At 46.1% G+C, this 12326-nt stretch overlaps 2 protein-coding genes across 5 annotated transcripts in view; one reads left to right on the forward strand and one right to left on the reverse strand.

The window, feature by feature from the left end:
- The window catches only part of cyp19a1a (cytochrome P450, family 19, subfamily A, polypeptide 1a), a 28288-nt gene extending 21843 nt beyond the window's left edge, over nucleotides 1-6445 (forward strand). For all 3 annotated transcript variants that reach the window (XM_085968632.1, XM_085968634.1, XM_085968636.1), the window contains one exon: nucleotides 6033-6445. In XM_085968632.1, coding sequence (XP_085824758.1) covers nucleotides 6033-6083 — 51 coding nt within the window. In that variant the 3' untranslated portion in view covers nucleotides 6084-6445. The remainder of the gene's footprint in view (nucleotides 1-6032) is intronic.
- gldn (gliomedin) overlaps nucleotides 1-12326 on the reverse strand; it is a 252817-nt gene that overhangs the window by 126642 nt on the left and 113849 nt on the right. The window contains exon 2 of one of the 2 annotated variants that reach the window (XM_085968629.1): nucleotides 1989-2074. The exons of the other annotated variant lie outside the window; for it this stretch is intronic. Coding sequence (XP_085824755.1) covers nucleotides 1989-2023 — 35 coding nt within the window. The 5' untranslated portion in view covers nucleotides 2024-2074. The remainder of the gene's footprint in view (nucleotides 1-1988; nucleotides 2075-12326) is intronic. 2 annotated transcript variants of the gene reach the window in all.

Consider the following 12326-nt stretch of genomic DNA (forward strand, 5'->3'; position numbering starts at 1 on the left):
CACTTTAACAGTTTCCAGTTTCCTGGCCCCAACCGTCTCCTTTTTCACTATGGATGTCCAATCCCTCTACACCTCCATCCCCCACCAAGACGGCCTGAGGGTGCTCCGCTTCTTCCTTGAACAGAGGCCCAACCAGTGCCCATCCACCACCACCCTCCTCCGCCTGGCTGAACTTGTTCTCACATTGAACAACTTCTCCTTTGACTCCACTCACTTCCTCCAAATTAAAGGTGTTGCTATGGGAACCCACATGGGCGCTAGCTATGCCTGCCTTTTCATGGGATATGTGTAACATTCTTTGTTCCAGTCCTACTCGGGTCCCCTCCCTCACCTCTTTTTCCAGTACATTGATGACTGTATTAGTGCCATTTCCTGCTCTCCCCCTGAACTATAAAATTTAATTCACTTTGCTTTCAATTTCCACCCTTCCCTCACCTTTACATGATCCATCTCCGACTCTTCCCTTCCCTTCCTCGGCTTCTCTGTCTCCATTTCTGGGGATAGGCTGTTGACAAACATTCACTATAAGCCCACAGACTCCCACAGCTACCTAGACTACACTTCCTCCCACCCCGCTTCCTGTAAGGACTCTATTCCATTCTCCCAGTTTCTCCGTCTCTGCCGCATCTTTTCTGATGATCCCACCTTCCATACTAGTGCTTCCGACATGTCTTCCTTTTTCCTCAACCGAGGATTCCCCTCTACTGTGGTTGACACGGCCCTTGACCGTGTCTGTTCTATTTCCTGCACTTCTGCTCTCACCCCTTCCCCTCCCTCCCAGAACCACGATAGGGTTCCCCTTGTCCTCACCTTTCACCCCACCAGCCTCTACATTCAATGGATCATCCTCCGCCATTTCCGCCAGCTCCAGCATGATCCCAGCACCAAACATATCTTCCCCTCCCCTCCTCTTCCAGTATTCTGAAGGGACCGCTCCCTCCGCGACACCCTGCTCCACTCCTCTGTCACCCCCAACACCCCTTCCCCTTCCCATGGCACCTTCCCGTACAAGCGCAGGAGATGCAACACCTGCCCTTTTACCTCCACCCTTCCTACTGTCCAGGGCTCCAAACACTATTTCCAGGTGAAACAGCGATTTACTTGTACTTCTTGCAATTTAGTATACTGTATTCGCTGCTCACAATGTGGTCTCCTCTACATTGGGGAGACCAAACGTAGATTGGGTGACCGCTTTGCGGAACATCTCTGTTCAGTCCGTAAGCATGACCCCGAGCTTCTGGTCGCCTGTCACTTTAATTCTCCCCTCTACTCTCACACTGATCTTTCCGTCCTCGGTCTCTTACACTGTTCCAATGAAGCTCAACATAAGCTCGAGGAACAGCACCTCCTCTTTCGATTAGGCACTTTACAGTCTTCTGGATTCAACATTGAGTTCAACAATTTCAGACTATAACCTCGGCCCCTATTTTTTTTCTCTCACATGGCTGCTGTTGATGATTCTGCCATCTAGAGTCATCTTTTGTTTCTTAACTTGTCCCATTACCATCTCCTTTTACCTTGCACCATCATCTCTTTTGTCTTTTAATCTCTCCTGCCTTCCATCCTATCACAGACCTTCCCTTTTGTTCTTTCCTCCCCTCCTCCTTTTCCCCGCCCCTGCACTTGCTTAAAAATCTGTTACATCTCTAACTTTTTCCAGCTCTGAGGAAGGGTCATCGACCTGAAACATTAGCTCTGTTTCTCTCTCCACGATGCTGCTTGACCTGCTGAGTGTTTCCAGCATTTCCTGTTGTTATTTTATTGCTAGGTACATTGTCTGATGAGGAGATGCTAATATTGGGGATTAGTCAGGACAATGGGGGAGTTGGGGAGGTGCTGCTATCAGATTGGCCAGAGCAGTGGAGGCACCGAAGTTAACACACAGCAATGTCACTTTAACTATTGTGTGGTTTAGCTGCAATAGCCTCTATTCAATCTTCCACCTGTTTTCCTGCTAAACCAGTTACTTCGTCTTATATTAGCCTTACCTTCTCATCAGCCTCTCTGTCTCTTCCCCCTTCATGTTCCAACAGCTTGAGATTGTAAAGTCCAGGTCAATTGTCTTAAATGGAACCTGGGGGGGAGCGGGGGTCACATTGTCACTGTTGGTGGGGAATCTCACAGGCTGAACCTCAGGGAATCACACGTGTCTGCTCATAATTTTCAGTCGATTCAAATGAAAAAAGAACTTGCATTTCTATAGTGCCTTTCATGACCTCGGGGCATCCCAAAGCGCTTTACAGCCAATGAAGTACTTTAGAAGTGGAGTCACTGTTGTAATGTAGGAAACGCGGCAGCCAATTTGCGCACAGCAAGCTCCCACAAATAGCAATGTGATAATGACCAGATAATCTGCTTTAGGTGTCGGTTGAGGGATAAATTTTGGTCAGGACCCCAAGGAGAACTCCCCTGCTCTTCTTCAAAATAGTGCCGTGGGATCTTTTCTGTCCGCCTGGGGCCTCGATTTAATGTTCCATCCGAAAGACGGCACCTCTGACAGTGCAGCATTCCTTCAGTACTGCACTGGAGTGTCGGCCTAGATTTTGTGTTCACATCTCAAATAAACCTCCAGATAACCTATGAGAAATGGTACAAAAATCACCAGCCCAATTGCAGTGAATAGTAATCATAACTGACATATGAGCATCCTATCTATGGTTGAATAATGGTTCCACAGGCTTTCAATGTCACAAGGCCCAGCAGAAGAGAGGGTTGTTTAGAGATTTATTTATCCATGATTAACATCACTCAGAACCAGGGGGCAACATCCCTTTACCATGTGACCCAATAGTTTCCCTTTGTAATAAAAACAGAAAATGCTGGAGATATTCAGCAGGTCAGGCAGCATCTGTGAAGAGAGAAACAGAGTTCTTTGTTTCAGGTCGAGACCTTTCTGACGAATGGTCATCGACCTGAAACGTTAACTCTGTTTCTCTCTTCACAGATGCTGCCTGACCTGCTGAGTATCTCCAGCATTTTCTGTTTTTATTTCAGATTTCCAGTATCTGCAGTATTTTCTTTGTGTTAGTTTTCCTTTGTGGATGTGGAGCTGCACCTGAAATGTCCGTTATATAAAGAGCTCAACTAGCACAGATAAGCTGGGCTGGAGCGTCCTGTTTTATGCTTTTCTTTCAGATGGACATCATTCAGTGAAAATAATTAATTAAATTATTAGTGGGTTTTTTTCCTCAAAAACAAAAGTAATTTCGGAAGACTTTCTAACACTCTGCTCGCTACTTCAATTCCCCAGTGCAACTAAACTGTTCTGATATCTTACAGTTCTAACAGGGTATCCTCACCATAGTGCTATGCAGGTGTCAAGCCATCGAACAAATGTCATATTATAGACAAAAAGCAGAAATCTGAATCTAAAACAGAAAATGTTGGAAACATTGAGCAGATCAGTCAGTACCTGTGGAAAGAGAACAGATTAGCTCATGTTTCCGGTGTAGACACTTCATTAGGTCCCAGCCTTGCGCAAAAGTCTCTCTGGGCTGGATTTTGTCAATGGGGGCGCGTTGGGGGCGGGACTGCTGGTTGTTGGGTTTCAGTCCCGCCCCCAACTATGACCAACCCACGCTATTTTCCCTTGATTGACCTTGTTACGGCCTTGTATTGGCTTACCGGCCAATTAAGGGAAAGCCGGTGACACAGGACATCAGCATATGACGTTTCATCTGTCACAAGTTTTTTGACAGCTGAATTGTCAACATTTGACAGCTTTGAGAAGCTGTCAAACACTGACAATCTCTGTTCTAAGGTGAGCCCTTGCACAGAAGGCTCACCAAAACCCCTCTCCTCAGCAGAAAGCAGAAGGCTGCTGCATCTGAGAATGCAGCAGCCATTCTGTCATCTCTGCCATTAGGATGAGGCACCTCTGGATCCTCAACGGTTGAAGCTTGCAGGAAGAAGCAAAGGTAAGGAAACTTTTTCCAACACTTTACACTCACCTCTCATACTTACCTCTCCACACTTGCACCCATCACTCACCTCCACAGTGGACTTTTCAATCCCTCTCACCCCCGCAGACCCACTGCTCGCCTCGCTGACCCTGGCGAGGTTCGCAGCTGTCGGGAATCCCGCACTTGCAGGGGTAAAATGAGGATAATCCTCAAACTGCCTGTTAAATACCTGTTAACAGGCAATTAATTGGCTCTAATCCCCTTCCCGCCTCGGAGATGGGTCCCTGCACGAGTTGGGGACCCGCCTCCTGGGAAGATGGCATGGAGACGGGTTGGGAGCGGGGTCGGTACCCGCTCCCAGTTTCTGCCATTTTCCCGGCAGTCCCACCTCCATACCCGCCTCCCCAGGGCTGGGAAAATTCCCCCCCCATGTGTTCGAGGAAGAGCCTCCCACCTGCCCCAAACACGCTCACCATTGTAAAGGGGTGCGGCCTATGTCGGGAGTGCCAACACCCTGGGCCTTCACTGGCACCCGTGTATGGTTGGCAGAGGTACCACCCCAACCACCAGCAGTTTATGACATTTCTCCGGGCTTTCTGTGGCTCTTCCACTGAAGTTATGGTGGACGAGATGGAAAACCCTTGGGGAAATTCAGTCCCAATCGCTCGGATGTGGCATGTAATGAGGGCACAGGTTTCAGATCACAGCAATCTGGAATTTGATTATAAAAACAAACTTTCTGCTATGAGCTCAAGACAGATTGTTCAGTTCAGGCTTTTTTCGAACAATCATCCGATAACCAGCCTGAAGGAGATATGTGGGGTTGGTCAGTCCTGCTTTTTTTCTCTGTCTCTCTCCCTGTAGAGGAAGTGCCTGTCCTTTACTCAGTATCTCCCCTGGATGAGTTGGCTAAGGTTGGGAATTAACCAGATGGGGAAATACAGGGACAGCTCCCAGAATTCCATTGCCAGGACTGTCCGTTCTGCATGAGCAGCCTTTGGTGCAGGCAGTCACTGAGATTCCACTAAGACTGAGGGAAAGGGCTGGGGGGACCCTGTGAAACTTGTGGATATATCCTAAAGTTTGCGTAGAGTGCTTTGGACATTCATTATGGAATGTCGCAGGAATTCAAGGACTTTGCCGGCACAGACACGGTGGGCCGAATGGCCTCTTTCTATGCCGTAAACTTCTATGAACAAATGCGGCCTGTGGAAAACTTGCATCTCTATTCATGACACAGTACACCGTGGCTCACTTTACAGTTTTGTAAATAACAGTATAATTTAATCACACGCCAGCTGTAACCTTTAAACGGGCAGATATTGAGTTCTCAAACTGTCATTTGTTTGCTCCCATAATATGTTTGTTTTATAACGTACAGGGCTATCAATTAAATATTTAGCCAATCCTATTTGCATTTTTAAGTGCAGGGTCCTGAATTTTTTTGATCCACTCTCTTTTTAAATGACTGCTCCAAAAAAACTTCAAAATATTAAAGGGATTAAGTCACCTTGGTCAATTGGTCAGTAAATCATTTTTGCAGGTTGTTTAAATAGAGATGTGCGAGGATGGGATCGATTGACCTTAAAATAAAGTTTTTTAAAACGTTTTTATTCCATGAAAGTTACACTGCATAAATTCTGCAGCCTGGTGACTCCTCAAAGTAGCAAGGGTTGGCCCCTTAACCAGCACATGGGAGTATACATGCAGATTGGAGCAAGACTGCTATTGCATGAAGTGAATCCAATTTATTTCATTTTGGAAATATATGTTTGTCGTCAAGCTTAACTCCGTGGAAGAGCAGCCTTTAGGTTGTAACTGGGAGCTTGACAGTCATGAGGTGGGATAGCTAAAGTTCACCAGCAAACTGGAACAAATCAGCGCATCATTCATTCTACAGCTGCTTTCAAATAAGCAAATCGCCAGAAGTTTAAAACTTTTCCACTGTTCCAGAAAGGGATGGCACAGTGTGGAACATTCATAACCTTACCATAAAAAGAAAGAGAAGACAACAGATGCAGACACAAGCAGTGTTCTTCATTGCAAAGGCAAATAGAGACTGCAGGCAGTGGGATTACACTGAATGTAGGAGCAGTACAATCCAACCAGATTTTCTGCTTTTTTCCACAGTCAATGGGTAGAAAATCTTGCCCTTTGCTGACTTCATCTGAAGACATTTGAACAGTTCAATAAATCGAATAATTACCAAACTGGATGATTGAGAATTGTGGCTGGTCACTCCCCTGCTCAAAAAAAAAGCCATTCTTCTAAAGAGTTTGTGTTTTAAAAATATTGTCTAATGTTATAGTTCAGTGAACGTAATATCTGTGTATTTCTGAAAGTCTCTTTGCCCCAGGAACCTGAATATCATCTTAGTTCAAGTTGGGTTTTCATAGTCAGTCTCATTTATGGTTTTTAGTAAATAGGTTTACATAAATGGCTTTTATAATTAAACTGTTCAACACAACTCTGATTTTACTGTATAAAAGTCATATTCTTATTACTCTATTTATTAGAAAATAAAAAGGCATTTAAATGAAAAAGCATACCTTTTTTGTTTCATTATTTAGAACAGAAGCAACACTGGAACATATCCCTCACCTTTATTTGCTTATCTTCATTAAAAAAAAACATTTTTTCTACCCTTGGTTCAGTCATGGAGCCCAAGCCATTTTGTACATATTATTCTGTGTATATATTACTTGCTGCTTTTACAGTTAGATGGGTTTGCTTATAAACATCCAGTCATACATGCATGTAAACTCAAAGTCACTTGCACAAACATGAATCTCATGACCGCTCCCTCCACGACACCCTGGTCCACTCCTCTATCACCCCAACACCCCTTCCCCTTCGCCCGGCACCTTCCTGTGCAAGCACAGGAGATGCAACACCTGCCCTTTTACTTCCTCCCTTCCCACTGTCCAGGGCCCCAAACACTCCTTCCAGGTAAAACAACAATTTACTTGTACTTCTTGCAATGTAGTATACTGTATTCGCTGCTCACGATGCGGTCCCCTCTACACTGGGGAGACCAAACGCAGATTGGGTGACCGCTTTGCGGAACGCCTCCATTCAGTCCGTAAGGGTGACCCCGAGCTTCCGGTCGCCTGTCACTTTAATTCTCCGCTCCACTCCCACTCTGACCTCACCATCCTCGGCTTCTTACACTGTTCCAACGAAGCTCAACATAAGCTCGAGCAACAGTACCTCATCTTTCGATTAGGCAATTTACAGCCGTCTGGACTCAACATCGAGTTCAACAATTTGAGACCATAACCTCTGCCCCTATCTTTTTTTTTCTTCTCTCTCTCACATGGCAGCTGTCTTTCATTCCGCCAGTGCCATTTACACTTCATCTAGAGCCATCTTTTTGTTTCTTAACTTGTCCCATTACCATCTCCTTTTGCCTTGCACCATCACCACTTTTGTCTTTTAATCTCTCCTGCCTTCCATCCTATCACAGACCTTCCCTTCTGTTCATTCCTCCCCTCGCCCCCTTTCCCTGCCCCTGAACTTGCTTAAAAACCTGTTCCATTTCCTGCTTTTTTTCCAGTTCTGACGAAAGGTCATCGACCTGAAACGTTAACTCGGTTTCTCTCTCCACAGATGCTGCCTGACCTGCTGAGTATTTCCAGCCTTTTCTGTTTTTATTTTATAAATCTCAAGTATCTGTACCTTGGCACCTATACACCTACTAATCACAGTGATACAAAGTTAAACATTCTTGAACATGATATATACCTTGCCCACAAACATAAGTCACAGTTGGGAGATGTACATTTGTAGAAGGTGCATGTGATGTGGTGCATGTGATGTTGAGCATGATCTCTGCTAACATTGCCACCAGTGGATGTGGAGATGATACAGAAAAACTTCCATTTACATTGCACTTCATCACATCTCAAAGCACTTCGCGCTCACAATGAATTACTTTGAGATGCAGCGAATGTTTTTTTTTATATGCAGACTCGTGTGGCAGTCATTCTTGTATTAACAGCATTCCACAAACCCAAATGGATGAATGGCCATTAACCTGTATTTGGTGCTGTTGGTCAAGGCACTAATGTTGGCCAGGACAGGATAGTTCCATGGGACTTGAGGTCCACCAGAGCAAGAAGCCACAGTCTCTGTTTAACATCTCTGAAGATGGTACTTTTTGACAATGAGGCACTCCCTCAGCACTGGATCATCAGTTTATGTTACATCGCCAAATCCTGGTGTGTGGTTTTAATGTCGAACCTTCTGACTCAGAGGTGAGAGTGCTACCAAATAAGCTAAGCTGACACGCCAGTGACCTCCTGCTTACATTGGGGTAGACCTCGACTTTGTGCGATAGCGAGTCAGCAATCCGTTTTACATCGCTCCCGATTGTTATTGCCTTTTGACTTCAACGGAATGATTTCAATGAGATGAATAACGGGATGCCGACTCGCTAGCACCCGTTTTACAATTCACAATTCAAATCGCTTTATTGGCATGATAAGGTACATCTTATGTTGCCAAAGCATCAAAATACATTTATGGTTGAACACATAAACGCGGTTCTATTCATACAGTTTATAAATATACATTCGCCTTGTTTGTATATATTCTTGCACAAAGTCAAGGTCTACCCCATGTGGCCCAGTCACACGGTTTGTACGTGTCAATGAAGAGCACATGAACATCGTCTGTTGCCACATATTGTAACATCTCATTAAAAATGGCCATTTTTTCGTGAGGGGTTGTTTTGGTTAGAGTTGGTCTCGGGTTATTTTTCACGCAATTTACGTTTCTGAATAAAAATGTGTAAAGTTGGCAGTCAGTGCAATTGGAACTGCTCGTGTGCGTGCTGCAGCATGTGGTGAACAAACAGAGGTTTGTGCCCACTGGGGCAGCCTTTTTGTGCTGCTTTGAATGACAATTTTCTGATCCCCTTTGGAGCTGTGCTGTGCTGTGAATGGGTACAGCACCTGTTAATGAAGTGAATGGAGAACAGTGGAGCACGGTCAGAACAAAGGGAGCTATGAATGTGGTCCACTAGGCACTTTCACAGCGTGTTGAATTTAACCCAGATTTCCTCGCGCACGTTGGAACCAGCAAGCTCAACGCTGCTTCATCAAGAAAACAAAAATCTGTCTTTTACCCACTGGGAACCCACAACAAAATGTCAAAAATACAGAGATTTCTCTCACTGTGCAGCACGCTGAATTTTGTGTGTATATATAGAGGGAATAAACAGCTTCAAATGGCTAAATGATTGAATCGTAAAGGCACTGACACTGGCTGGACCTGAATTGCATACACATAGATATAGAGATGGATGTGTAAGGGCAACGTCAAAAGCACAATTAAACTAAAATCAAAGGAGTTGAAAAGTAATTAAAACGGAATTGTGATAAATTGTGACATGGGGGGAATTTTAACTTAAAAAAAGGGTGGGTTTGGAGCGTGGTGGGGGAGTTGACCCCGCCTCCAAACCGCCCACTTCTGGTTTTAACAGGAGGCGGACTGTCTATATAAATATTATAATGAAGCTGGAAGCCTCTTTTTTAACCTGCAATTTGTTTTCAACTGCATGTGGATGGATTTTACACACTTTGTAAAACCCGGCAGTTACAGCAAGGCAAGGATTGCTGCATCCAGGAGGTAAGTGCCTTTACACCTGCCTCCTGTCATGGAGCAGTCCCGTGCAATGTGTTTTTAAATAGGTTCACGGACTCCCAGGCCGCCTGCATTTTCTGCGGCCTGGAGGAGTCCGTGTTTCATGTTTACACAGAGTGTGAGAGGTTGCAGCCCCTCTTTCACTACTTGAAGGGGCTGCTCCTCGATTTTTGGCTGCACTTCAGTCCCATGCTCCTGATCTTTGGTCACCTGGTGCGGAGGGGAGCGGGCAGGTCGGAGGACCTCCTCATAGGACTGCTCCTGGACCTGGCCAAAAAAGCCATCAATTGGTCCAGGCAGCGGACGGTCGAGGGGGTCGTTCGGCCCGATTGTCTGCCTCTCTTCCGCGGCCATGTTCGCGCCCGGGTGGCCCTGGAGGTGGAGCACGTGGTGTCCGCCAGCACGCTTGAGGCTTTTTGCGACCGGTGGGCACCGCGGGGACTGGAGTGCACTATCAACCCGGACAATCAAATTTTAATTTAATTTGTTAAGTTTTGTTTAAAGTTTTATTAATTTACAGACAATTTGTTTACGTACCCAATCAAAAGAGTACACCTACCTCCTGGATCCAGTGCCCCTGCCTAGCTCACTGCCCCACCGCGATCGAAGACCCCTTCACGCGGCCTCTGACCACCTTCGCAGACGCCCCCACCCTCCCCACCAATCATCCTGAGGCCGGCCACGATCCTCTGGTGGCTGACCCCGATTTGATGTTTTCTTTCAGACACCCCACACTTCCCCCCCCCCCCACACACTCACCCCCCGCCCCCCTGATGGTCCTCAGGCTGGTCAAATTCCTCTGGTGGCCGCTCCTGATGTGCCCGTCCCCCGCCTCCCCGATCGTCCTCAGGCCAGCCTCGATCTTCCTTCCCACCACAACCCCACGACACCCCCAATCTTTTCTTCTCCCCCCTCACCCCATTCCTCGATGGCCCCGATCTTCTTCCCTTCGCCTCCACCCACCCCGGTCCCACGATATCCCCGATCTTCTTCCCTCCTCCCGCCCCCATCCCCTGGTGGCTGGCACCTTCCCCAAACCCGATCCCGCCCTCCCTCCTCTGTGCGGCCTAGTGCCGCAGGCCTACCCGCCCGCAATTCGCCCGCCTCTCAATCTGGCTGGCTGCGGGCGGGAAACCGAGGTGTCACATGCAAATCAGGCCCTGCCGTTAAAGTCGGCAGAGCCTGTGGGAAACCCGTTCTCCCGGGTTTCCCGCCCACATCGGAGCCGCCCTGTCCTCCAACCCGCCTTCCCCATGAAAATCCAGTCCAGAGTTTTGCCAAGAAATGTTCTTCTTGGATGAGACTTTCTGTAAATTGCAGATAAAAATAGCCAGTTTGCACATCTTAATAAGACAGCAAGGTGTAGCCTCACACCACTTACACAGCCCTCCTAACGCAGCAATTTATCCTAAAGGATCACAACACAAAATACTGAAAGAAGAAGGACTGTCATGGGGCAGTGTGTTCAGATCAAAGCCCCTACACATATTGGGCCATAATTTGCGGGTGCGTACGAGGTGCCTATGCACCTGTGAGGGCTGCGCAGGTTCCGGGTTCAGGTATGCGAAGCACATGAGCGAAAACCCGGAACTTGCGATCTGTCAAGAATCCGCATACTCAGGAAAAAGGCATCCGCGGGCAGGGAGTTGCGCTATTTGCCCAACTTCTGCCCAGTGAATGCCCGTGAAATTCTCACGCCTGGTAAAAGCCGGTGTAAGGCCTCCTTTTACCAGCATAAGAGTTTAAGAAAATATAAAAATACCTTTTTATCAATCATTTATACATTAAAAGACCTGTACAATAAGGTAAGGTTATTTTTAGCCCCTTTAAAACATTTAAGTTTATTTTTCAAAAAAATAAATTTTTGTTTTAGATATTTAATTAAATAGCATTTTAATTAATTTTAAATATGTATTTTTTTTTATTTATTTGACACGTACGTGTATTTTTTGGGGTATTCCCATTCATGCTTATGGGGTTTCCGTACCTACGGAATCCTCATCACCATGAATGGGGATCTCCTTTAATTCATTGGGCCAACCCACGTGATCCATGGGGCGCTTACGAACCTCCTGCACCTCGGGATACATGGACATCTACCCGTGGGACCCGGAGAGGTCCAGGACCGCGAGTTCAGGGCCATTAAATGGACAAAAAAAATTGAAAAAGGTATCTCATATTTGACAATACCTGCAAATGATTGCCAGGGAGATCCACTGCTGCTGGTCTGTGCTCACACCTGGAGTTGCTCCAGATTGTACACACATGTGTGGCTCACAGGCTCTCTGAAGTAGCTCCATTCATTTCAATGGCAGTCTGTTCTCAGAAAATAGCTGCTACTAATTTTTCCAGCTTGGCTGTCTCTGGATCTATACCCAGGCCAGTGAGAAATATCGATTCATGTATAAATGTAGAAAGAGACCCTAGCATGTCCTTTCCCTTAAAAAAAAAACTGGTTTTAGACAAATGTGAGAGGTGACTGAAACATATTGCTATCTCTGGATGCGAGTGACAGGGCAATGAGTAGGTTTGGTGTGCTGAACAGGTAATAAAAAATAGTGAGTACCAGAACAGTATGTCCTAACTCTCTTCCCCCTTCTGAATCAGAAGAACCCGAAGGGGATATCTAAAGATGCACTTACACTCCAGCTACTGGTCTGATACTGCAGATCAGGTTCCAGCCAGGCAGAACACTTTCCATTGCTTGGCTCCTAACTGATGGGAATTTTAACTCCCTTGCTTGGGGAAGAGAGCTCTGTGCATTTCTAGATATATGCA

Source organism: Somniosus microcephalus, chromosome 27 (assembly GCF_052327205.1).
Source record: "Somniosus microcephalus isolate GS21.2 chromosome 27, FLI_Smic_1.0, whole genome shotgun sequence".
Lineage (NCBI taxonomy): Eukaryota > Metazoa > Chordata > Chondrichthyes > Squaliformes > Somniosidae > Somniosus > Somniosus microcephalus.